Source organism: Protopterus annectens, chromosome 7.part0, assembly GCF_019279795.1.
Source record: "Protopterus annectens isolate FY-2018-M chromosome 7.part0, PAN1.0, whole genome shotgun sequence".
NCBI classification, from domain to species: domain Eukaryota; kingdom Metazoa; phylum Chordata; order Ceratodontiformes; family Protopteridae; genus Protopterus; species Protopterus annectens.
The window spans coordinates 1,201,233,462-1,201,259,949 of record NC_056739.1 but is presented as its reverse complement, the minus strand read 5'-3'; the positions used below and the strand labels follow the sequence as shown (position 1 = coordinate 1,201,259,949).

At 37.8% G+C, this 26,488-nt stretch overlaps 1 protein-coding gene across 4 annotated transcripts in view; it reads left to right on the top strand.

The window, feature by feature from the left end:
• Positions 1-26,488, top strand: part of AP3B2 (adaptor related protein complex 3 subunit beta 2) — a 905,004-nt gene that overhangs the window by 783,534 nt on the left and 94,982 nt on the right. For all 4 annotated transcript variants that reach the window (XM_044077817.1, XM_044077816.1, XM_044077814.1 and 1 more), the window contains 2 exons: positions 20,018-20,093; positions 22,076-22,182. In XM_044077817.1, the coding sequence (XP_043933752.1) occupies positions 20,018-20,093; positions 22,076-22,182 (183 nt within the window). The remainder of the gene's footprint in view (positions 1-20,017; positions 20,094-22,075; positions 22,183-26,488) is intronic.

The following is a 26,488-nucleotide window of genomic DNA, read 5'->3' as shown; positions in this document are numbered from 1 at the left end:
CCTGCAAGCAACCACAGAGCTTTCACTGAAACTAGGGCTGCTTGTTTCCCCAGAATGACAGCTGTCCCTAATTAAGTCTAATGGTATACAATCTACCAGAATCTGGACTACCTGAAAGAAATTAAATTATGGCCTGTAAACTGAAAGTACACTTTGTTTAATTAAACTATATTTCTAAGCCCATTTACTATATTTTTTCAGTAACATCCCAATATCCATTTCCAGGTCACTTTACAAGACATTGGCAGTGGTAGACTTGGCATCCTTCAGAACCCCACAGGCCCACGCTAATACATTGTCCATTAAATGTAAATATCCATCCACTGTAAATGGCAAGAAGCTAAGTCTTAAAAAGTCTACTTCTGGCATGTGTGCCCAAGTATTAGGTTTTGAAACAAAGAAACATATTCTCCACAGTCCGTAAGTCTCTGTCTTTAATAATCGTCTACTGTTGCAGCACTCCCAACACATAAGCACACACATACACACTAAAATCCCCAACATTTAAAAAATGACATTGTGCTAACTTGATTTGCCATTATTGATGATCCGCCAAAGCTATGCTTACTGTTGTTCAATCTACCACTGTTTAGAACACACCAATGAAAAAACAGTGCGTGTGTGTGTCTTTCGGCTTTTCCCGGTTAGGGGTTGCCACAGCGGAACTCCGGTCCACTAATGATTGGCAGTAGAGTTTTACATGCTGGCTTGCCGGGCCTAACGCACAACCTTTAATGAAGGAACGCCCATTCACGCATGTCATCACACAGTAGATGCCCTAACTGAGAATCGAACGGGCAACGTCTAACTGTGAGGCGACAATGTTACCGCATCACCACCACCGCAGTACCAATGAAAAAACAGTACTAGGTGCTTTTTTGTTTGTCTGAAAAAACAATACAATTTTATATACTACAGACCCACATAGTCAGTCCACTACTGACCCATTAACCCTAGGCTGCTGTCTCATTCTTACTCCCTGGAACTGCATTACCTTGGATGACTACTTTTATTTCCTAAGCAAAAGACACAAATTGGAAGATGAGGCAAAAATCCAGACATTCTTTGAAAATCCATACAGTTAAGAGGTATGAGTTCATGTTCAATACAGCACTCTCCCTGTCAGGAAAGCCGCAATTTAATGAAAGTGTACTCTTAATGTATGATGTATTTGTGAGCTAACTTGTTTGTGTTTAGTACGTAGACTGATCATTGTTAGCCTCTTTGTGCATGCATCTCTCTCTCTGTCATGCACACATATACACACATACACACATACACACACACACTCTTCTTCTACTTTCACGCACACAATTCTGCTTTCATGCATGCACTCACTCACTCCGTACTTATCTATTAACACAGGTAATTGCTGTCTCTTTCAAAGGCAACAGGGGCAAATCCATACATGAGTCCCTCTTCAGCGAGAACACACACACACACACACACACACGCGCACTTATTGTTCGGTGCAAAATAATGGTGTAAACACACGGACCCTTTTTTGGCTCAAAAACAAAACTAGAAGGGTGCTTTGGTGCATGCACACAACGACATTAGCATTAGAGGTCACGGGAGCGAAAAACACAAAACAAAAAAAAGTGTTTTGGGGCATGCATACATCGATGTTGCAGTTAGAGGTTGAGGGCCGCATGGAAGAGCTCTGAGGGCCGCATGCGGCTCGCGGGCTGCAGGTTGGACACGTCTGAAACTGAGGCCTCCTGTCCATGTGTACATAAATATATCACATACATAGCTGTACACTTTCAGATTAGACATAACAGAAAGTGCAGTGTAAGAGAAGGCAAAAGTTGCTATGCTGTTTTTCAAAAATGATTATGAAGGCAACAAGGTTTTGTTTATTTGTAGTGGGAAACATGTGCCCAGTTCATTTGTGTTAGCAAGCATTTTGTCAAGGATTTGAAGTACTGAAGAGTTTGCACTCCCCTTCTTAGGTTAGCAGACATCGCTTTTCCTGCCACAAAAAAGGGAACGTTCAGCGGACAGACTTGCAATAACCAACATGCTGGCAGTCAAGTGCATTAAGAAACAACCACAGTATGTTTTTTTTTTTAACTTTTCAGTGGCAATACTCACAAAAACAACCAGAACTGTTAAAGAAAACACAGTATTTAACATTTTGAAAACATTAACACACATATTGCCTGATCATCAACCAGCCAGTATTCCCATCAAAAATCTGGTTACGATAATACATAATTCATGATAAAATATGTTAAATTTCACAATAAAGTATGTTTTAGAAGTGCCAGCATCCTCAATAGGTCTTAACGGAGGATCATTAAGCTTTTTATGTATTTTTGGCACTCCAAAAATTGTGTGTATAAGGGACTTCTTAACTGTTAAATATCTGTAATCATCAGGACTTATCTGCTCTTGCATTAACATATCATGCAACATTATATCTTTTTTTCCAATAAGATATATGAACTTCATTCAAAGAAACTTCATCATATACTTCATCGAATTATGTATTTTTCATTCTCAGCTCACAATCAGTTTTATCCATAACAACAAGGCCCCACCCTTATCCAGGTTCATGATTCTTATATCACCCAAATCACAAAGTTATTGCTTGATTTCTTTTTGAATTCCAGTTAGCGTTCTGTCATATACCTAATATCTAATTCACAAATTTGTTCAAAGTTCTGTAAGGTTGGATGAAGTGGTAGATTATAAATACTAGGTGTTTGAAATCCAAAATAAAAATCAATGTCATTGGTGTTACTGCCAGATATTAATTTTAAATTCAGTTTCCTGAAAAAACAACTTTAGTTTACTCATTATATCAACAATATTGGCTCCTTTTGCTGGTACAAAGAATTATCCTTTAGAAAAATGTTCAGCATGTGACTGATTAATATTAACAGAACTAAAGTTATAAACTTTAAAGTCTCCATTATGGTTGTAAACAATATTACAATAGTTACCAATTTTATTAAATCTTCCCGTATTGTTCCAGTTAGGCCAGATTATCTTCCCGTTCTCTGTTGGTACACTTGGTTGCGTCATGAAGGAGTTGTATTGGTTTGAAAAGGCAAAGAACCAGTCTGTAGCATTGTTTCATCCCATACTGGTAAACAATGAGTATTCCTTTTGTTCTTCATCTACTCCGTTATTATTCCTTACTTTAACACTTTCAAAAATATTTTTAAAACGTTTCCCCTCAACTGAATTATGGTGGCAGCTAAATCTTAACGCTAGGTTTCCACCAGGATTAAATGACGTATTGTTTATTTCATCTCTTTTAAAGTTAAAGGCATATAAAAAAATTAAAAAATGAATATAGATATGAATTTTTATAGATATTTATCTATTACTGTTTGTAACTACTTTAATGGTTATGCATGTTTTTAATAATGGGTATTCCCCATTGGTTTACTATAGTCATGCGATGATGTAATTGGTTATTTAAATGTGTGTAAAGTGAGAGATCAATTTTCTGATAAAGACCAAGGCATATGTGTGACAAAATTACTTAAAAGTTAATAAATGTAAGATTTTACTGGATCCATTTTTTTCTGGTTATTATTTTTTAAGATCTTACTGTAACAGTGTATGTCCTACTTCTCACTGTTGCAGTATTCCGTCCTTCCCTTATTCTCCCTGTTTTCATTTCTGTTGTCCTTTTTCTAGTAAAATTGTCTCTTTTTCCTTCTCTTTTCCTTCCTTGATGCAAATGGGCAACCTTTTCCTATTAGTTGCTCTGGTTCTTCTAGGGCAATTCACTTCTGTGGATTAGATGCACTTATGTCAGTCTCATGCTTGGACATAGGACATACAGCTGACTTGTGGCACCTGGATGGAGATAAGGCTTCCGTTTGCTAGCCAGGCGTTTGGCTATTGTCAGCAGGGTATCCCATCCTTAGAGAATACTGCAACAGTAAGAAGTGGGACATGTACTGTTATAGTAAGATCTTTCCCAACAGAACTTTATTTTTGTGAAAATTTGGAAGTTAGGATGGCAGAGAATATAAATATGTGAACGGGTGTGTTTAACATTATTTTAAAAGAGGAAAGTAGCAACAACTTTTAAGAAAGCACTGATGGCTTCATTACTGAAAGAGCATAAAGACCCCTCAGATTTCACTTCATGTAAACTCATTTCCATTTTAAACAATGTTTATAAAGTGTTTATATCTATATTAGCTAAGAGAATGGCAGAGATGTTATCAAAACAGATATGTATGGATCAGTGTGGTTTTGAAGAGAAGAGTCAGATTGTTGACAGCATTAATAGAATAATGATGATCCAAAGGGAAGTGGAGTGTAAGAAAACAGTGCTATTGTTGATGCAGAGGCACCATTCATTATAGCCAGCTAGGATGTTATAAGAAGTGCAGTGGTTGCATTTGTGTTCCCTGATAAGATAATAGGGTTAGTAAGGGAGATATATGAAGGGTCAGGGGTATGAATGAAGGTGGGATGTTCCCTCTTTGGCAAGCTGATTTTACACAAAAACAACAGGAAGGCATATCCTCTTTCCCTTCTCATAGTTGCTTTCTTTTAGAACTGCTAACAAAGAAAATAACAGATTCACAAATTCAGAAATATAACTGTTGTGTAAATTGTAGATCAGAGCATGTGTATGTATCTTTAAGAACCATTTCCAGATGTAAGCTCGTACATGTAAATAGTGAGCACGTGCAGGCAGCAGTGCCATTTTGAGAGAACAGCCAGAGTGTTAAATGTATGAGTGTGGTAGTCAGTCTGTTTATAAGCTTATTTAAGTTTAAGTTACAAAGCCTCATTCCTGATGTGTTTGTGTGTAATAAAGCTGCTTGAACTGAACCCAGGAATGTTTATCTGTTTCATCCTGACCAGTCGAGCAACATGGTGTTAGAACCGGGATTAAGAAAGCAACTCCGTCAAGCCATGAGGTGCAGAGTTGAAGGTGAAGGCAGATTGAGCTGGTTGAGTGAAACAGAGCTCAGATAAAGAAAAATGGCCTTAAGGTAACAAAAAACTGCACACATGATTTATACGGCACAGAAAATGAAAGAGCATTTGTAAGTCACAAGACACATTATTAATCAAACGAGTAGCACAAACATTATTAATCAAATGAAGGGCACAAAACACATTATTAATTAAATGCAATGTTTGAAACTACAATATTTGATAAAACTAGCACAAATATTCATATAAGGCTCAGAATTACCTTTAGTTTGCATAACGAGCATGTTTAAAGTAAAACAGACACAAGAAAAGTATAATGAACATGATAAGAGATTAAATGGGAATAACAAGTACAATAAAAAGGCAAAATAAGTTTAAAGAGCAAGGTAACTGCATGTTGTTTTGGGCACAAACTGTTATTTTGCATTGACCAAAGCCATTCAAAGCATAACTAGAGTTGTTCAAAGTATCTCAGAGTGTGCAGTGTGTTTGCAGAGTGTGTGCTTTATTACGCTGCAATTATTTCAAAGAGTTTGCTGTGTGCAAAGTACATTTATATTGCAAACTACAGTCAAAGTACTACCATTTTGAAAAGTTGCTTGTGCTGTGAGCATTTATTTTCAGAGTGTCGCTATTTCAAAGTGTTTCTTACACTGCACAGTTATTTTGCAAAGTACAGCCATTTTGAAGAGGTTCTTGTGCTGTGTACAGTTTATTTGCGAAGTGCATTCATCTCTAAGTGTTTCTTACTCTGAGCTTTTTCTACTGTGTACAATTTATTCACAAAGTACAGTCATTTCAAATTATTTCTTACACTGATAAGAAGTTGTTTCACAAAGTACAGTGATTTCAGAGTGTTCTTGTGCTACAGAGACTTATTTGGCAAAGTGCAGTTATTTCAGAGAGTTTGTTGTCCTATTGGGCATAATTACAAGTACTAGCATAAAGTTCTGGCATATATATTTATATATTTATGTGTGTATGTTCATACATAATTTCAAGCACCTTCACTACTGTGTGCTGCTATGGCACAGGCACTTCGCAGACCAAGTCCACTTGTGTTTGATCATAATATAGCAGAGAATTGGAGGGTATTTGAGCAGGAATACGATATTTTCATACAAGCAGCTTTTTCTGACAAAGATGCATGTACAAGGCTATTCATTTTGCTTAACATAGCTAGGTCAGAGACTATTGAAAGACAGCATTCATTTGTGTATGCACCAGCAGTATATGCAGGAGAGGGGGAAAACCGCCATATTGTGGTACCGGCTTTGCAGCTTATATTACTGACTTGAGAAATAAAGCCAAAACATGCAGATTTTATGACTTCAAAGATGAGTTAATAAAGGACAGGCTTCTGTGTGGTGTTAATACAGCTGCAGTGAGAAAGATGTTCCTTCGTGACAGTGATTTAACATTAAGCAAAGCCATAGAGATTTGTCAAATCCATGACATACAAGTATGCTTGCAAGTGATAAGAGTGTGGTTTCAACAGCCTCTAGAGCAAACGTAGACAACATCCAGCACATGGCAAGCTGAAACAGGCCTAAGCACATGGCAGCAGCAACTCCTGTTAGTCTGGCAGGGAGAATTTGTAGCTTTCTAGCAAGTTCCAAGACTAGCTCAGTAAAAGGGGCATGCTCAGTACAGTATGAGAGTGAGTCAGCAAAACCCAAGTCAGGTTTTATTGTTAACTGTCATAATTGTGGTGCCAATCATAAGTCTAAAACAGAGAAGTGCTTTGCATTTGGTCAGCAATGCCACAAGTGTAAAAAATTGAATCATTTTCAAAAGTTTTGTAAATCAAGCAAGCCTCATTCAGTTATTAAGAAAGGTCACTTAAAAAAGCAAGTTGATCATGTAGAAAGCTGCAACCCTACTTTCTGTGTAGATGGTGTATCAGTGGTCCTTGAAAAGGTTAATGCAGTAGATTTGTTGGTAAAGAATGAAGTATTTTATACTGTTATGATCAATGGTAAGCCCACGGAGCTCAAAGTAGACACTGGTTCAAAGTGTAATGTAATGTCAACAGAAAAATTTGCTAAAGTGAGGGCTGGTGAGAAACTTAATTTGGCCAGTTGTGCTTATGGAGATGATGAGATTCAAACCAAAGGCTCAGTAGTGCTTTCATGCTATTCAGCTGGGAAAAGTTACAGCTTGCAATTTTATGTAGTCAGAAGACCTGTGCAGTCATTATTAGGTCTCAGAGATGGTTTAAGAATGAAACTCCTTTTTTTTACCAAAGAAGTCCATCATGTAAGCACATGTCCCAGTTCCAGCTTTACTGATGCTATTTTCTCAGAGTATGCTGATGTATTTGACGACAAGCTAGGCAAGCTTCCACTTGTGTACTCCATGAAAGTAGACCCAGAGGTCAGTCCAGCAGTCAGACCAGAAAGGAGAGTTCCAATAGCTATGCAGGACAAAGTCAAGGTCCACTTAGACAAAATGGTGCAGTAAGGTGTGATTTGCCCAGTCACAGAACCAACTGAGTGGGTCTCTTCCATGGCAGCTGCTCATAAGAAAAATTCAGATAAAATCAGAATATGCATTGACCCAAGAGGCTTGAACAAGGCATTGAAAAGACCTCATCATCCAATGTGTATAGTCGAGAAGATTGCCACTCTCATGCCAAATGCCACTGTTTTTTCTGTCTTAGCTATAAAGAGTTCATTTTGGCAAGTAATGCTTGATCACAAATCTTCACTACTGACTACATTCAGTACACCATTTGGTAGATACAGATTCCTCAGGATGCTTTTTGGAAATTCTGCCAGTGAAGTCTTTCAGCGTGCAATGGAGCAAATTTTTTCAGGCTATCCGTCTGCATTGGTGAAGCAGAGCATGACAGAAACCTCAAGAAAGTTCTGGACAGAGCATGTGAAGTGAATTTAAAGTGCAGTCCTCTGAAGTGCGAATTCAGATTACCAGGAGTTACTTATGTAGGTAATTTCTTTACCAGTACAAGCTTATGACCAGACCCTTCCAAGCAAGCAGCCATTCTTGAGATGCCAGCTCTGGACAACGTCCATGCCCTACAGAGTTTTCTTGGTATGGTTAACTATTTGGGCAAATTTATCCCTGACTTTAGTGAGTCATCAGCACCTTTGAGAGAGCTTACATGCAAAAATGTTGCCTGATCATGGCTGGAACAACACCAGAGAGCATTTGATAACCTCAAGCAGCAAATTGCTAACCCACCTACATTAAGGTACTATGATGTTCATAAACCGGTAGTTCTTTCCTGTGATGCTTCAAAATTCGGTCTTGGTGCAGTTATTCTTCAAGTGGGCAGACATTTTGCCTAAGCATCTAGAACTCTTACCCAAACTAAGATGCAGTATGTGGAAATTGAGAAGGAACTTTTGGCAATTGTGTTCGCATGTTTGACATTCCATAATTATATTTATGACCAAGCTATCCAGATAGAAACTGACCATCAACCTCTAGTCACTATTTTAAAGAAGCCTATGCATTCAACTCCAGCAAGACTACAAAGAATGATGTTTAAATTGCAAAAGTATAATTTCAAAATGGTCTATACAAAATGTAAACTTCTTTATCTGGCTGATACCTTATCCAGATTGCCCATAAATACCATGGAACAGCTTGATGCAGAGAATTTTGACTTTGATGTCATGGAAGTGCATAATTTTTCCACCATTAGACTTGATGAGCTGAGAAATCATACAAAGACTAATCCAATTTTGCAAGGGCCCAACCTCTTCATCAATGTAGGCTGGCCATCAAAGCAATCCTGTACCACCAGAAGTGCAACTTTATTTTCCATACAGAGATGAGATGCTGATGGAAGATGGTATCATTTTCAAAGGTCCAAATGTTATTGTTCCTACTTCCTTACAATGTGAATACATTCAGATTTTGCATCGTGGCCACCCAGGTTCCAATTCTACCAAAACAAGGGTAAGAGGACTAGTATTTTGGCCTTCTCTATCGAAAGACATTGGTAAAGTGCTTTCTTCTTGTTCATTGTGCAACAGTACTAAGCTGCATTTGCAAAAAAAGCCACTTCAGCTAAGCCAAATTCCTGAACTACCTTGGTCAACAGTAGCAACTGATATATTTGAATGGAACAATCAACATTAGTTAGTGTTGGTAGACTCTTATTCAAACTGGTTTGAGATTGATTTGCTACCTAACCTAACATCCAGTGCTGTTATTACTAAGATGAAATGTCATTTCTCAGTCCGTGATAGTCCACACAAAGTTATTTCTGACAGCGGTTCTCAATTTACCAGTCAATTGTTTCAGAGATTTCCAAAGAGTGGGACTTTATTCGTGTTACTAATAATCCTGAATACCCAAAGTCAAATGGCCTTGCTGAATGTGTGTAGTACAGAGCGCAAAGCAATTACTAGAGAAGTCAAAGTGTGACAATACCGATGTCTTCTTGAATTTACTTAATCTCCGAAATGTACCCCATGGCAACCTACTTGGCTTGCCTGCTCAGAGACTTCTATCCAGGCAAACCAGAACAACCTTGCCTATTAGCTGTAGTTTGTTGGTGCCTAATACTAAAAACAATAGAGGAATCAAAGCCAAACTTTTTAAAAGGCATTCTTCTCAGAAATCCCAGCTATGATAAAATGAGCAGATTTCTTCATCCGTTAAAGGAAGAAGAGACAGTGAAGATGCAAACAGCTAAAGGCTTTGATCAAATTGGTCAAGTGAGACATATATGTGCTGAGCCAAGATCCTACTTAGTGGAATCTGAGAGTATAGAGTACAAGAAAAAACACAGGCATCTTCTTCCTGTATCAGAAATGATATTGCAGTATTGTACCTGTGATACAGACTCTATATCTCAGAGCAACCCGGACAATGTTCATACTGAAGAACATGTCTCAGTATCCATTCCCATCCTTGATGATGTCCCCAAAGTTGAACATTCCTTGAAGACAGTCCCTGTTGCTAGATCCAATTCTGAATTTTATGATACACGATCAGGTCATATTTCCAGACCTAGTGTAAAGTACACAGCAACCTGAACATGATTGTTTTCTATGTGTCTGATTTTGTATGATTGCATGTTAAATAATTAGTTCTGTATAACTGCATATCATAAGATCATTTCTGTAAATTGCATGCCATTGAGTACTGTCACTTAGTATATGGACTATTTCTCAAAGAGGGAGGATGTAGATAGAGAGTGTATGAACCTTTAAGAAGCATTTCCAGATGTAAGCATATGCATATAAATAGCATTGCTATTTTGAGAGAACAGCCAGAGTGTTAACATGTATGAGTGCAGTAGTCAGTCTGTTTATAAGTTAAAGTTTAAGTTACAAAGCCTCATTCATGTGTGCAATAAAGCTGCTTGAACTGAACCCACAAATGTTCATCTCTTTTATCCTGACCAGACGAGTGACAATAATCAAGAAAAAGATAGTTTTATTTTGTATTTGATAAATCCAGAAAAGAATAAGAGTATTAAGAGACAGTTTCAGTCATTGCAGAAAATAAAATAAATGAAGCTGACAAAAAACACAGCAGCAAATATTTCAGCAATACCCATATTTATTGGAACACGGTAAGATAAAGTATTGAGATGCATGTATTAAAAAGGATTTTCTTATGGCAGCTAAGGACATGTGGGAAGAGACTAACATAAAATAATACAAATATTGAAAAAAGGAAACTCTTGAATAGCTGTATCGGTAGTAAGCCACAACCAGTGAAAATGCTTTTAGTCCTTTAGTCATATTTACAGGTCAGGTATATTTTTTATCAGCCAGAGGAGAAGTTGTGAAAACCAGTTAAGGAGTTGAAGGACTTGAGAGAGGAAGATGGTGGCAAGAATTAAGAGATAAGTTGATTCTCCCTATAGAACAAGGTGATTTTTGCATTATTTGCTTTGAAGAGGTACTTTCAAGCTACACATTTTATGTATTTATTTATTTTACATATGTTTACCAGGAAAGTCTGACTAGGATAAGACCCATTTCCAGCAGAGGCCCAGAGTGAAAAGTTCTATATACAGAGGTTATGCAAAAACGTATGCAAGAAGTTATACAAAAAAAATCCAAGACATACAGTACACCAGCAATTACATTCTATGCTATTATAGCTGACATTTGTATTAGTTAAGGCTAATATAAATAATTTAAGCAAACAGTTATAAATAAAAGTGGAAAACGGAGGATAATGAAACTGCAGGAGTTTGAGAGATAAGAGATTACAATTTTGGAGGCAAGATCTTAAGGGGAATAATAATTCTATAAAGTAGCAGAACATATTCTAAGAAGTAAGCCAGTCTGGGACTGGGAAAATGATATTTTACCAACAGAGATGTCTGAACGTAACAGTTTAGAAAATAGGCAAGGGGGTCTGGATGTACAGGAAGACATTTGCAAAGGAAACAAGTTATTGGGAGCAAATAAGCCCGGAAGAAAAGGTAATAGAATGGGATAAGGCTAGGAAGAGGTTTGGTCTGCAGGTCAGTGACTGCCTTCACTGACCGGGACTGGTAACAGAGTACTGGCAAAGGGAAAAGGAGAGGAGGGTGCTTTCTGAATGACCAGCTCTGGTACAGTTTTTAGTTCAGTCTAAAACAGAAGATGCTGTTAAAAATGGATAATTATGAGAAAATGTAAAATAATGCATGAGAACAACAATCAATCGGGGAAGGTAGGAAAAGACAACAGAAAACCATAAATTACAAAGGAATAAAGGGGCAATGTCTATACACCTTCCAAGTATCTAGCAAAGTGTAGAAGGTGTAGCATGTTTGGAATTGTTTGCATGTGTGTTTTTATACCCCAAGCAGATTTTCAAGCATATTGCCTCAGGTAGATAACAAATGTTAGAAGTGTGACGAGGAAGACAGAGGTAACTGAAAACATATTTTTAAATGTAATAAGTGGGCAGATTTTTAGATTCCATGCTTAGTAGTTTTACAGAAAGGCTGGGGAAGAAATGGAAGTAGCTAAGGAAATTATTATTTCGAGGTGGGATCTAGGGTCTGAATTATCTAGACATAGTAAGACTAAGTTTAATATTCTCTGCTGCCCAAAAAGCATTTACTAGAAAGTGGCGATCAATTTCTAAACCAATTGTAAGAAAAGATTAGAATAAAATAAATGAACTGGAAGTGAGATCTTTAGAAAAGGAAAAGTGCAAATTTCATAGAAATAAATGAAATTTATGGGAACAATGCATGCAGAATAATGCATAACAGGAGAAGTTAAGTTGTAGAAGGCAGGAATTTAACAATTTATGTAATGTTAGAGTGAATTAAAATTGATTCACAAAGCTAATAATGACAACTATTACACTTTGTTTTCTATTAATGTATGATACACAAGTTGGAACTAAAGATGTTTAAATAAAAACATTCTCAGAAGAAAGGTAGTCAATTTTGAGCGAAATGATAGCAGCAGTATGCTATATACATTTATCTTTAGTGGTGGTAAAAGGAGATGGATTCATTTTGTGTGGGACAAAGTAACTTTAGAAATTTACAAAAAATCCCAGTGCAGAAGGCAATACGAAAACCAGAGGCAATGCACCAGCAAATCTAAAATACAAAAGCTTTTATTAAAAGGTGAGCACTTTCGTAGTGAAACCCACTGCTTCTTCAGACAACCAAACAGTACTGCAGTATACATTTAAATACTCAGATACTTCATTCATTATCCAATAAAAGACAAGCCCTATGCAGGCACATTTAAATAGCTAATAAAAATGCCTATCTTTAAGTAAAAACTACAACAATGCACTCATGGATATCACTTTAGTTTCTTGGCTCTAAGTGTAGGTTTCAGGGGGATGCTGTCATTGAGCCCATACCCTCTATGTGAACTCAACTGCAAAATCCACTGTAGCTCTATATTCTGTTTTATTAATAATATCCCCCAACCTTAAGCCAGTTCCCACAACATGCAAAACCTGAAAAACAAAAGTGTGATTACTCCCTTTCTGAATCGTATGCTTGGCTAAAGCACTGAAATCAAGCCCCTTCCTGCTGCAATAGAGGTGGTCTTACCAACATAGAATCTGAAGCAAATAACACAATGCACTACATAGACTAGATGTTGGGTATTACAATCAACACTGGCTCTTAACTGCCACAACCTACCCATCCTAGGATGCTTAAAAAACCTGGATTCATCTGTGTACTCACAGTACGCACAGGTACCACATTTAGTGGTCCCACTTCAACTTCCATCGTGTTTATACCTTTCAGGATAGCATAAGTGCTGCTTCAGATTCATTGTGTTTTATACCCACTAGTAAGACAGACATTAGTAACTGTTTAATTGAACTTAGGGTGCTTTAGCTAAGCATACGATTCAAGAAGGGAGTAATTGTCTTTTATTGGATAATGAATGAATTATCTGAGTATTTCAATGTATACTGCTGTACTGTTTGGTTGTCTGAAGAAGCAGTGGGTTTCACTGCAAAAGTGCTCACCTTTTAATAAAAGCTTTTGTATTTTAGATTTGCTGGTGCACTGCATCTGGCTTTCATTTTGCCTTCTGCAGTAGGATTTTTTGTGTGTTTGTACTTCGTGGTTTTGCTCACAATGTCATTGGGTTTTCTTACAACGTTAGAAATACATCTGTGAACTAAAGTATATTGCATGAGTTTAAATCAGTAGAAGACATGAGTGAAATGCATGCGTAAGTGTTTTTTGATGCAGTTGATACACCGAATAGTGTTAAGGCCACCTTCTTGGTGAAAAATGCTGCAAAAGAATACAGAAATATCCATGGTTACTGTATGAAGGAAGCAGTGGGTGATATTAGTTCAGGGAAGCATAGCAAATTAGTATCTAAGCAAGCTTCTTCTGAAAAGGGATAACACCATGCATATTTGTTGTGACTATAAGTTGACAGTGATTCATTCTGCAAATACTTTGACATTCTCTGACAAGTATGGAAGACATTGTAGCCAAGCTGAGTAATAAACTTTGATTCTGAAACAAACTTTGCAGCTGCTTAACAAGACTACTTGATAAGAATTTCAAAATTACATGATGATTAATACACACGTTTTTGTTTTAAAACATGCTAGAACTCTGAGTAAGTTCTGTATTGCTGATTTTTTCAAAGAATAATGGAAATGTATTCAAGGATTTAAAGTTAACTGTTTACTTTGATTATTTATTGATTATTGGAAAGGCTGAAAGTGAACATCTTAGTAACTCATATAAGGTGCTGCAAATATTGGAAGACTGCAGTATGATGTCCCTCCTCTGGGCCAGTGATCAAGACACACACAGCATTTTCAGATGCAACTCTTTGCACCAAGTACAATTTTCTTTAACAGCACATAGGGAATCCACACTCCAGTCCTGTTCCTGGGCTACCTCTCCAAGCCCCAAATAAGACTCTCCACTGACACAGCTTTAGAGCTGAGTTCTTAGAGTGTTCCAAACCAAGTCCTCCATCACTCTCTTTGTGAAATCAGTGCTCTCAATGTCCCTGATCTCACTGGCCCTGTTCAAAGTAGCTGACACACACTGTCTTAGAGATTTGATTTTCACACACATACACACACACACCTAGGAAAGGCTGGCACAGCTTACCTGCTTTGCCACTTCCACCCAGACTATAATGTAAATACACTGCCACCAGAATACCCACAAAGCTAGCTACTCAGGTTCCTAACAGGGTACCCAATTACTCTTATTAAAATTAATACTTATACAAATGGTAGTATTGACCAAACAGCAAGGCTTTCAAGAACATGGAACCACAGTGCCACTAAATAGATGCAAGTGCTCTCAAAGGTTAAATATTTTCTAAAAGACCAGCCACAATAAAAGGTATAGCTATGTTTAACATTAAATAATAAAATAGAAAGCATGAAAATACTGAATATCTGTTTACAATAAAACCAGAGTTTCAATTACAGGAAATATTAAAAAACAACACAAATGGAAAGACTCAGACAGATACAGAAAAAAACAACATTTAACTAATCTCACTATCTATTCCTAACTGGCTGAAGAATTACTGGTCCCTATTTACTTGCTAGAGCAAGGCAAGATGAAGTGGGTGAGTGCCTTTGTTGTCAGGTCCAAGACAGAGCGTTGCTGACACATGTCTCACAAGTATCTAAATACAATTTCAGTGCTGGCTACAGAATGGCATCACATCTGGTCACCTGACTCTGTGGTTCCCACACTACCACCTCATTAGAAGTTGAGCCAGGATATGGCACAGATATGTCACAGTACACACACAGAACTTTGCTAATACCTAATACAGCATCTGGAAGCCATAAAACACTTCCAAAACTTCCACCCTTCATGCAGAAAGACTTTTCACAGACATTGCATCTCTGGCTGCATTCAGACCTGTGAGATAAAATCTTGATAACCTAAACTAAGTCATTTAATTACAGGCTATTTTTCTTAAGGTTAGCTGGGCTGAGCTTAAGCCCTTCCCTTTTAGTATCCTCTGTTAAAATATATACATTTCAGCAGTTACAACAATACAGCCTGACATATATGTATATTTAATTTCTGTCCAGCAGGACATTTTTAACACAAGCAGATTTACAAATACATTTTTAACACAAGCATCTGTACAAATCAGTTTGACATTCAAATGACATTTAATTCTTTACAAAACTCCAGCTAGCTCTGCTGCCATATGTTGCACATGCACTGCCCTACTCCCCCCAGCACAGCTGGCACTACCTCACATCATCACATGCAGATTGGTAGTTAAAGGGTCAAAATTGCAGGAGTATGGAGTGAGAGTTAAAAAATCAAACAGTGTGCTTGGTAAGTCATAGGATGAATATGTGAGCCATGTTCTGGATGGAAATGGAATATGCCCTTTTGCAGAGAAGATACAAGCCATTCATAAGCAAGCATACTGTGTGTGTGTGTGTGTGTGTGTGTGTGTGTGTGTGTGTGTGTGTGTGTGTGTGTGTGTGTGTGTGTGTGTGTGTGTGTGTGCTCATGTGTGTGTGTGTGTGTGTGTGTGTGTGTGTGTGTCTTGGTTTCTTCTGCTGCACATCAAGTGCACATTTTTCTTTCTAGAGACTGGGCAGTTGTGGAGCACTACTGGCCACTGGCTATTCACTGCCAGACAACTTTGATTTTGAGGACTCCCACTTAGACAATCAGCCCATACCTCTCAACTGTACAGGTTTTCACAGAATGCCCAGATTTTTGTCTCATACTTTTGGTCTGTTCCTAATAAAATTTGTGGTTTTCTGGCAGATCACTAGGATGAGTTTCAGACCTCAAATCCTTCAGAAAAAAACACAAACCCTGTTACTCTAGCAACTTTCTAAGTTTATAAGAGCAATATTTAAAATCTGTCCCTATTTCTGCGCTGTTGCCCCCCATTTTTGTCAGGCTTTGTCCAGATTTCTTGCACTACGAGGTTGAGAGGTATGAATCAGCCACAGAAGATCTGCATTTCCCAAGATGATGTTAAATGTGAATAACCTTCAGTGTCAATGAAGTCATCTCTAGATTCGGGAAAATATCTTCCTATAGCAGGTGGATCACTCAACTTCTGACAGCCAAATTCTGTTGTTGGCTCTTTGGATCACATAAGCATGAAATGTAGTTATTTTCTTATAAAGTCAGGTAAATACTTCTAAGGGTACTGACCTTCTCAGGCCTACATAATAAAGAAGCCTTGCTCTCAATGTCTTTATGTTTAATTGTGCTGCACCAGTAATGAAGACTGACACAGACAAATGATCTGGCTCATTCATTATATACTCTCCTTTCATACCCAGTCTTCCTCCCTTGGTGTTGCTGCTACTATTTTTTGAGGTCTTTCACTGCTGTCTTCACTGCAGTTCCTTAATTTGCTTTCCACTGTCTCCATGAAAAAATAGAGATGCTCTCAGAGTAAAATAATAATATTTTAAAAATTGAAAATTCTTTTTTTTTTTGTGAGGTGATAGCAACTGTTGACTCAAATAATTATTCACACCAAGACCTAAAGGAGTGTTTCCTAATATTGTACTGCCCTAAACTACAAGAAACACTTGAAAGTATCAATCTAATAAACTATTTAAAAGCACAAAATCAAGAAATGTATTCATGAGTTTCCTAACAGAAAGACAGAAAAGTAACTTTGCAGAGACATTCTCTCTGTCATTCTAAATATTGTCCTTTTGTCAAATCCTTCTCAGGCTACATGATCAAAGCAGAAACATCATGGCACACTACTTTCCCTGACTTTCTTCACTGACACTCTTGAACCTACTGCCCTAAGGTCAGAATTCTCTCCCTTTCCTGTTTTCAATTTTTAGGGAAAAAAACTTTATTAACAGTTCAAAGAAACAGCCAAAAACAAACAGCACTTCCAACTAATCATAGTATTAACTCATATTTTGAAATATCATATTAACTCATATATTGAAATATCAGTATTAATTAGTAAATCAGATTGTATTAAATGATTAAAAATAAAGTCTAAATAATGTCAATATAATTTAACTATCTGTACTGTATAAAATGTGTGTCATATCATTCCTAAAGATTATGTTACTGTAATAACCCAGGTTATTGTGGCATTTATAATTAATTTGACTGTTTCCCTATCAGCAAAGACAGTTTCATCCTAAATTTAGAACTGACAGATGTTTGTTTTGTTATTATTTTAATAGTACTGATTTACTTATCATAAATAATAGTGGTTTTAGTCAAAATTTCAGAAAAGGGAGTCATAATGGATTTTTCTATTTTTTATTATTGCTATGTTTATGGCATGGCATGGCATAATGTTATTGCTATGTTTATAGCATAGCCTAGCATATAGTTATTGCTATGTTTACCTGCTTAAAGACATCTAAGGAGTGGCAGTTTACCTTTCTTAATACAGGAGGCAGCTGGAGCATTTAGTTGAACTAGCACGTATTTAATTGATTGTATCTGACTATAATGCCTGGGCAAATGGCTAAAATTTGAGCCAAGAATCTGTTAAGACTTCACAGACTTAAAATATATGTTGCTAGGGTTTACTATCATAATCTTGAACCACGCAGCCTTGAAAATCAAAATCCTGAGACAGTAATATTGAAAAACCACGATGCTGAATACCACAGTATGGAACTCCTTGACTTCCCATCTCCAGGACCCAAGTTAGCACTTGTTTCTAGGTTGACACCCCAGATGGATCCATGCTAGCATCCATTCCTAGGTTCGCATTGATAGGAGAATTCAGTATTTGAGATTGTCAGACATTGTGGTTTTCAGCATTTTAATATTTCAATATTATGGTCTAGGGATTCAGATTTTCAAGTTTGTGTGATCCAAGCTTATGATAGCAAACCTGTTGCCAGTCATTTCTAATCAAAACACCTCCAGTGACTATATTATGATTATTATATATATTTACGGACCAGTGAGGTATGATCAGTAGTTAATACTAGGTCAACTTAGGGTTTTATCTCTTTGAACCTCAGAGCCTGGGAATCTCCTTTTTGACTTAAGTGCATCAACCCACCAGGCACAACACTCTACAATGAGGAATATGGGGCTCCCCATCACAAAAACACAAACATTTTGAAAGGTCCTTTAAACATTTTGTTTTGTTCAAAGTAACACTCAAAATGTTTTTTTCACTTACTTATCCTGTATTCTTGACACACATAGAAAGTTAATGTGAAGTTTACATTCCAGTCATTTACAGGTATACATTAAATTCAGATATAGTATAAAGAATGTAATTTTTTTGAAGTGCAAACCTTTGTTTACTTCTTACTGTTATTCTAAATGTGCTAAATAGCAAAGACATCGTATAAGAAAGCCCAAAATATTAAGAAAAAAAATTCACATGTTCATAGGTGTATACTAGGCTAACAACCACAAGGGCCTTTTTAAGCCTAGTCATGCATCCCAAATCTCAGACAAGTTCTGGTAACCTTGATAAAGATAAGCAGGGTCTTGGGACCTGAAACATTTACAAGCAGGGACCTGGGAAATGCACCAGGCAGCCTATGTCCATTAGAGATACAGGTGCCAAACCAGGGATGAATTTCCTGTTCCCAATCCAGTTGTCCAAGTTACACTTGAATTGTGTTAGGGAGGAACTCTACTTCACATGGATGGGAAGCCTGTTCCAATGACAAGGTAGTCTCTGGGATACATGCCTGTCTCTCCAGCAGGTCCTATTCATATCAGAGGCAAGGTTTAAGTCTTCAGAACGGGTAATTCTGGTGTTGTTTGTTTTGTGGATATGCATTAGGCCAATCAGAGTGGGGTGTGACAATGCCTTGTATGCCAGGCATAGATCTCCCCTCAACAGTCTGTAAGAGACAGAATACAGGGATAGGGCCTATGGCATGTTACCTATGCTCTGTATTCTTTTAGTGAAAAACCACTGTGGATGTTCCAGTTGTTGAATATGCCTGGTTAGCTACATACCAAATGGGGCATTGTACTCAATGATAGGTCTGATGAATGCTGAATATAGTGGAACAATGACTACTTTGGACCTAAATGCCATAAGTTTGTTTATAGGTTGCACAACATTGAATGATTTCTTTACTACTGTAGACATATAATGGTCAAAGGCTACATTACTGTCTATGTGTATCTCCAAGTCCCTGAATACTGGGTCAGCTCTTAGGGGTGTGTTGTCATTGTGATAGTTTCCAGGGGTGGATCTCTTCACAAAGGATACTGTTATGCATGTATTGGCATTTAGTTTTAGTCCAAGGCTCTGGCGCTAATTGTTTGTCTGTATCAGCCCATCTTGGAGAACATTTGTGTCAGTGGACAATTCAATGACAGCTCCTAATTTGCAATCATCTGCAAATTTAGTCAGCCTAGTAATTTTAAGAAGATTTATTTGATATCCCTGTATATGTTTATGCAATTTAATACTAGAATTATGCAAATGTTAATTTTTCATATCTTTTCACTAGACAGCAGTATCATATAAAATAAAAAAAAAGTTTTCTATAAACTGTGCTTCTTGTTAAATCTATATAATGTCAAACTGTCAAATTAACCATGATGGAATATATATATATATATATATATATATATATATATATATATATATATATATATATATATATATAAAATAAAATAGTATTAAAAATAAAACTGTTAGCCTATCTTCTATCTATGCTTTTTATCTTGCAGCCTTCAAGTCCTAAACCAGTGGCAAAATCAACAGCAAAGGATTCAGAACATATCTCTCTGCTTGATCTCGATGATTGTGAGTAGACATTTAAGAGACAAGTTAATTTTCAGAGATTAATGCTTGTATTGTAGTCAGAATGTCTAGTTGCTAAAGTTGCTTCCTTGCTGTTTGGATCAGTACTCCTTAACCTTGATATTATTGCATAAATCATCTTATTAGCACAATAAAAATCAATCAAATACTGCTAGATGTCATTTCCAGATTAGTAGAAAAATATGGTATGCTAGTGACTCTGAGATATTGTCTGCTTAATATTACACCATATACCTAACAGCAGCTCTATGTAGGCATCATGGTGTTTCTGTAAAATATACTGCTTAGGAAATACACTAGTAAGGTCATATGTGATGAAGTAGCCAAAAGCTGTGGACTTACTAATAGAGTTCATCAAATGTCTTTGTGGCTGAAAACCAGAAGATAAATAAGTCTCATGTGGCGTGTTTCAGTAAAAAGAACATTTGAACCACACCACTCAAGTCTATCATACAACATAATAGAGCGTATATTTATAATATTTGGTGAGGGCTTCAGAATAAAATCACACAAGAGAAAATATCTTAAGTTGGGTGTTTAAAGACAAAATGGTAAAAAAAGATTGTTTTTTTTTTCTTTTCAGTCTTTTTGCAATAAATATTAAAATTTACTGGACAAAATGTAGAAATAGAAATAAAACTAGGTGCACACACACAGAGTGTAACACTATGTCAGAAAATAGTTTATCACTTATAAGCAACTAGGACTAGTGGTGGCACCAGAAGGTCAGAAACTGCTGATGCAGCAGCACAAAGCTCTCAGTCTTAGCTCTTTTTCCAAACAGTTGTACTTAAAGATGTTAATTCTCCTATATTTGGGGTTGTGTGGCTTTTGACAAACTATGAATGATAAAGATTAATTCATTGTATAAAACCAAACACTGTACGCATACAGAATTATTCATGTAATGCATAGGTCCATAGTTATATACTAGACTTACAACTACCAGGGCTTTTGTAAGCCTATCCATGCAGTCCGGCCTAATTGTGTCTCTATATATCATGGGAATTTAGTAGAAAGGAGTTTGTTAATTAGAGAGTTTTTACTTATATAGTCAGTGACAGTTCAGATATGAAACAATCATGTATAATTTTGATACAAAGGAGTTTGTAAGTAATAAATAATGATAGTAATAACATCTGTGGTTTCATTCATGATTTTAAATGTAATAATCACATGAATAAGTTTGTGTTTAAATTGGTTGTACTGTTATTGATTTTTGATGTCTTGCATTGTTATTGATTTTTTATGTCTGAATAAATACTTATATTTACTATCAAGTGCTAAATCCTTGTTATGCATAGTGTAAAATACTTATTTATAATTTATATATAAAAAAGGTCTTTAAGTAATAGATATTAAGATTTTAGCTGGGGTTTTTTGATTCCAAGTGCATTAGTCATGTGACTAATTTTTGTTTAAATTGATTGTTACTTCATTTGATTCTCGATGTCTGAAGGACTTGTACTCTCTCTGAAAGCAAGTACTAACAGTTTGTTTGAGTTCAATTTCAGTTTAATAAAAATTACATTTTATAATATTTATAGTTTATTTAGTATCCCTGCACTTTCGTGCCTCTGGACAGTCAGGTGATAATTGCTAGTTTAATTCATTTGGTGGGTAACTTTATGTTCTACATGGGTGGTGTTTGGAGTTGTATAATACCATTGATTTGTGTTTGTGGCATACATAGTACTGAAGTTATCAAAACCACATTTCATTAGTCTTGTTAAATAAAGTGTCAAAGGTTTCTTGAAGCTTCTCCTTGGCTACAACCATTCTGCTGCATTTATTAGATATGAATCACCCGGAAAGGCTCTGAAGTATTTCTATGGCATATGGCATACACATTGTATTAAAAGGAGTATTTCTATGGCATATGGCACACACACATTATATTAAAGGGTCCCTAATACATGTTTTTTCCTAGTTTTAACCAATTTCTGTTCTTTTATTTTTTTCAGTTTCTAGCCCTGCAACAAAACCTACTTCTTCTGCCAGCTATACGTCAATAAGTCTGGTGACAGACTTGGAAGGTTTGAGCTTGAATGATTCCTTGCTGACTCCAACAGTAAGTTCTGTGCAACTATTTGAATTCTAACCTTCAATGTAAGTATGGAGATACTGTTAATGAAAGCAGTGGCTGATATTAACTACAAAGTAACAAGGTCTGTCTATAATAAATGAAATATGAAGATTCTGGCTCACATGGGCTAATGCCAGGTTGTGTTTCCATTTCCATTTTACAAAGCTAAAGCACTTCATCAGAGGATACGAGTGTAGCGAATGAAATCAAGTAAAATGCTCATGTTTATATCTCATTAACATCAGCTTTGGAGAGTAGTTGTGTACTGAATCTGGACTTTATGTGTACAACATTCTTTGATACAATAATAATGGTATTTATACATTCATATAGCCAGCTATATCATCAGAGCTTAACAACTGAACATGACTGTCTCAGACAAGTGCTACAGTTTGGCAAATCAGGAACCATCTCGTAAAAGTAAAAGAGCAGTTCTGCGCAAGCATACTGACATAACAGTGAATCTTCTGGGACTGGTCACTGCAGTACTAAATAACATTTGACTTTTGCCAGTCTTATTTCTATCTTCATCTCAGTCAGAATTTCACCATCAGTACTGTATTTCCGTTGACAGCTTTAGCTAGACCCATACCCATGTTCCATGGAACGTTGGTGGGGAGCTCAGTATTGTAATCCTAAGACCCATAATTGCATGTGATGCTGTCTTTTAAAGTTTTTTTTTTTAATGCAGTGTGAGCCTCACCCACCCACCCAGATGTTCATCGTGTTACACTGCTGCAGTCATCACACTTGGGTTATCTGCCGTCAGAGGCGTACCCGCGAGTCGTTCCAAAAAAAGTCGTCCGGTCAGTTGCTTTGCGACCCATAATTGCATGTGATGCTGTCTTTTTTAATGCAGTGATAGCCTCACCCACCCACCCAGATGTTCATCGTGTTACACTGCTGCAGTCATCACACTTGGGTTATCTGCCGTCAGGCGGTACCGCAGTCGGCCCGAGTTCCAAAGTCTTGGTCCGGCGTCAGTTGCTGTCACTTCTTCCCTGACGTCAGTGCGGCAGGCATATAAAAGAGGAAGCCGATGCCATTTTCTTCAGTCTTTCTTGCCGCGCAGTGCCCGAAGCAGAAGCAGTTTGCAAGTGCCGGTCGGCCGACTCCTGAGATTTTCAAATCGAATTTCAGACCGAAGTCTTCAATATAGCTAAGTACCCCGTTGTGGAACCTTTTCTTGCCTCAGTCCGATGTCAGAAAAAGTTAATAATTGCATTTCTTGTGGGAAGAAAATACCTCATAAGGATTTTCATTCTTATTGTATCCCTTGCCTAGGCCCAGACCACGACTTCACAGGTTGTCGGTTTTGTGCTAGGTTTAACAAACAAACTATTAAATGTCGGTTTGATTTCACCCGACATTATTTTGGTATAAAATTTAATTATACCATGCCGTTGGAGCAACCGACGACTGAGATGCATAAAAAGCGCAAAGATAAGGACAGGCAGCTGAGATCCATACCAGACACTGAGGCCTCTGCTAGGCCAGTCGCCGGTTCTCTGGTTTTCAGTGAGGCACCTACGCAGCCCCTGATGACCACTGATGTAGAACCCCAGCCTGCATCCGACTCCCAAGCAGAGATTGCAGGGCCTCCAGAGCCTTTATCTTTGGGCCCTTCCAACTCCATGGCTGAAGGGAATTCCAGTGCAGTTGAAAGGCCGTCAGTTGCTGAAGGTGTCTTCAGACTGACTACACTTACTATTAAATCCTATGCAAAACTGAAAACTCCATTAAAAGTAAGGAAGCCTGTACAGTAGTCTCCAGTGCAAGGCCCCATGCCTAAGAAACAGATGCTTAAGATGGCTGAAGACTTAATTACCCTAATCAGGGGTTCCCATCCCCCACCTGACAAAAGGCGTAGACAGGAGGAGGACTACGCTTCCTCTGACCAGGTTTCCATTTCCTCAGATTCTTCGAAGGGACAGGAGTACTCTTTTCTCCCTTATGAAGACTCTGATGCTGAAGAGTCTATTCCTTCAGCATCTCCCCCAGAAGACTACTCTTTTGGGAAAACTTTACATACCATGAGGGAACATTTCCAGTGGGAAGGCCAGGATTACTCTGATTCTAAGAAAAGACTCAGAGAGTTCCTCTTACTACCCCAGCACAGACCCCTTGCTATTCCACCTGTGTTAGACACTGTGGATGATGTTTATTCAGAATCTAGTCTTAAACCAGATTCATTACCTCCTGCACCAGCCAAACCAGACAGATACTACAGAGTCCCTGGCTCACATAAATTCCTATATAAAAGCCCTGTTGCTGACCCAGAAACCATTTCCCAGGGTCCCAAAGGGGTTAAGGCCTGTATTGCTAAAAATCCTGCACCGTCTGAAAGGGATTCTAGAGCACTAGACAGATGGGGAAAGAAAGTATATACCTCAGCTACTCTAGCTATGAGGGCCTTAAATTGCCAGTTTCACATGCTGAAATATCAACAATATTTGATGTCTCAATTAAAACAAAAAATGAGCACACATACAGAGCAGCCTGATTACAAGGAAATGCAAGATTTGTTACATGCAGCAGAACAAGTGGGAAAGCATACTTTGCAATGTGGATATGATTCATTGGAAGCTTCTTGCAGAGCAGCTTTAACAGGGTCTGTCATTCGTAGGCATGCTTGGTTAAAAGAACAAACTTTACCTGATCATGTTAAAGCAAAGTTATTGGATGCACCCTTACAGCAGGATGTTTTATTTGGTGTGAAAGCAGAAGAGGTTTTAAAGAAAATGGAGGATAAGGCAAAATCTATGCAGACGGTCAAGGATTTTTTGCAGGTTCAACCCCCTCGTTTCAGCAGAAATTGGCCAACCAGAAAATGGTCCTTTCCAACTTCTGACAGACCACAGAGGGGCAAATACAGACGCCCAAGGGGCAGAGGTCAGCCACAAGGCTCTTACAAGCCACGACAAGGGAGTGCCACAACCCAGAAAGGAGGAGAAGACAGGTCTCAAACTATCAGAAGACAGTCACAATGACATACCCCTCAGACTGCCAAGCAAATCACTCTTGGCAGCTCCCTTGGGAGGAAAACTTGCACTTTTTGCAGACAATTGGTACATCATCACAAAAGACAAATGGGTCCTAAATATTGTAACTCAAGGATACAGGTACCACTTTCACACTTTACCAAGGATAAAAGGAATGCCAAACCTGCCATCAAATCAATGGGCAGAGGCTCAAAGACAAATTACAGCACTCATAGACATGAGAGCCATTCAATAGGTTCCTACACAGGAGCAAGGACAAGGATTTTACTCAAGACTCTTTCTGGTTCCCCGAAAGGACAAAGCCTAGAGACCCATTCTGGACCTTTCAATTCTAAACACATACCTGGAAGTACCCAAATTCAAGATGCTCACACTACAGCAACTTCTTCCCATGGTGGGCAAGAAGGCTTGGCTAGTAACGTTGGACCTCAAGGAGGCATACCTGCATGTCCCTATCAGACAAAATTGCAAAAGATACCTCTGATTTGTAGCAGGTACAACTCATTACCAATTCTCTGCACTGCCCTTTGGCTTATCTACTGCGCCCAGGGTCTTCACAAAATGCCTGGCACCAGTAATTGCATTCTGCAGACAAAGAGGAATCCAAATATATCCATACCTGGACGACTGCCCTATTCAAGCAGACAGCAAGGACATTCTCTTAAAACATCTGGCATTTGTAAAAAAACTACTAAGTTGCCTAGGGTACACAGTAAACAAAAAGAAGTCAAAACTGGTGCCCTCACAAGACATAATATTCCTGGGTGCCAGCTTAAATACAATGGCCCAGATGGCTTATCTCACGCCAGACAAGCAAGGACAACTGACTCAATACTTCAGAATGATGGCAACAAAGACCCAACTCCCTGCAAGAAAAATTCTGCAGGCCTTGGGATTCATGGCATCTTGCATACTACTACTACCATATGCCAAACTGCATATGAGGAAATTACAATGGTACCTGAAAAGTGTATGGACTCAACACAGCCACAGCTTGGAAACAATAATACCACTAATTCCCTGCCTTCAACAGGAGTTTCTATGGTGGGCTCAGGCATGTCACCTCAGCAAGGGTCAGCCTTACACCATGCCCACAGCCAGGCAAACAATGACAACAGATGCATCGGATTACGCCTGGAGAGCACACATGGCAAGACAGTGTATTCAGGGCAAATGGTCTGCAGATCAAATGCATCTCCACATCAATCAAAAAGAGATGCTAGCTGTACAAAATGCCCTAACAGCTTTCAAGGACCTCCTACATCCAGGACAACTTCTAATAAAGACAG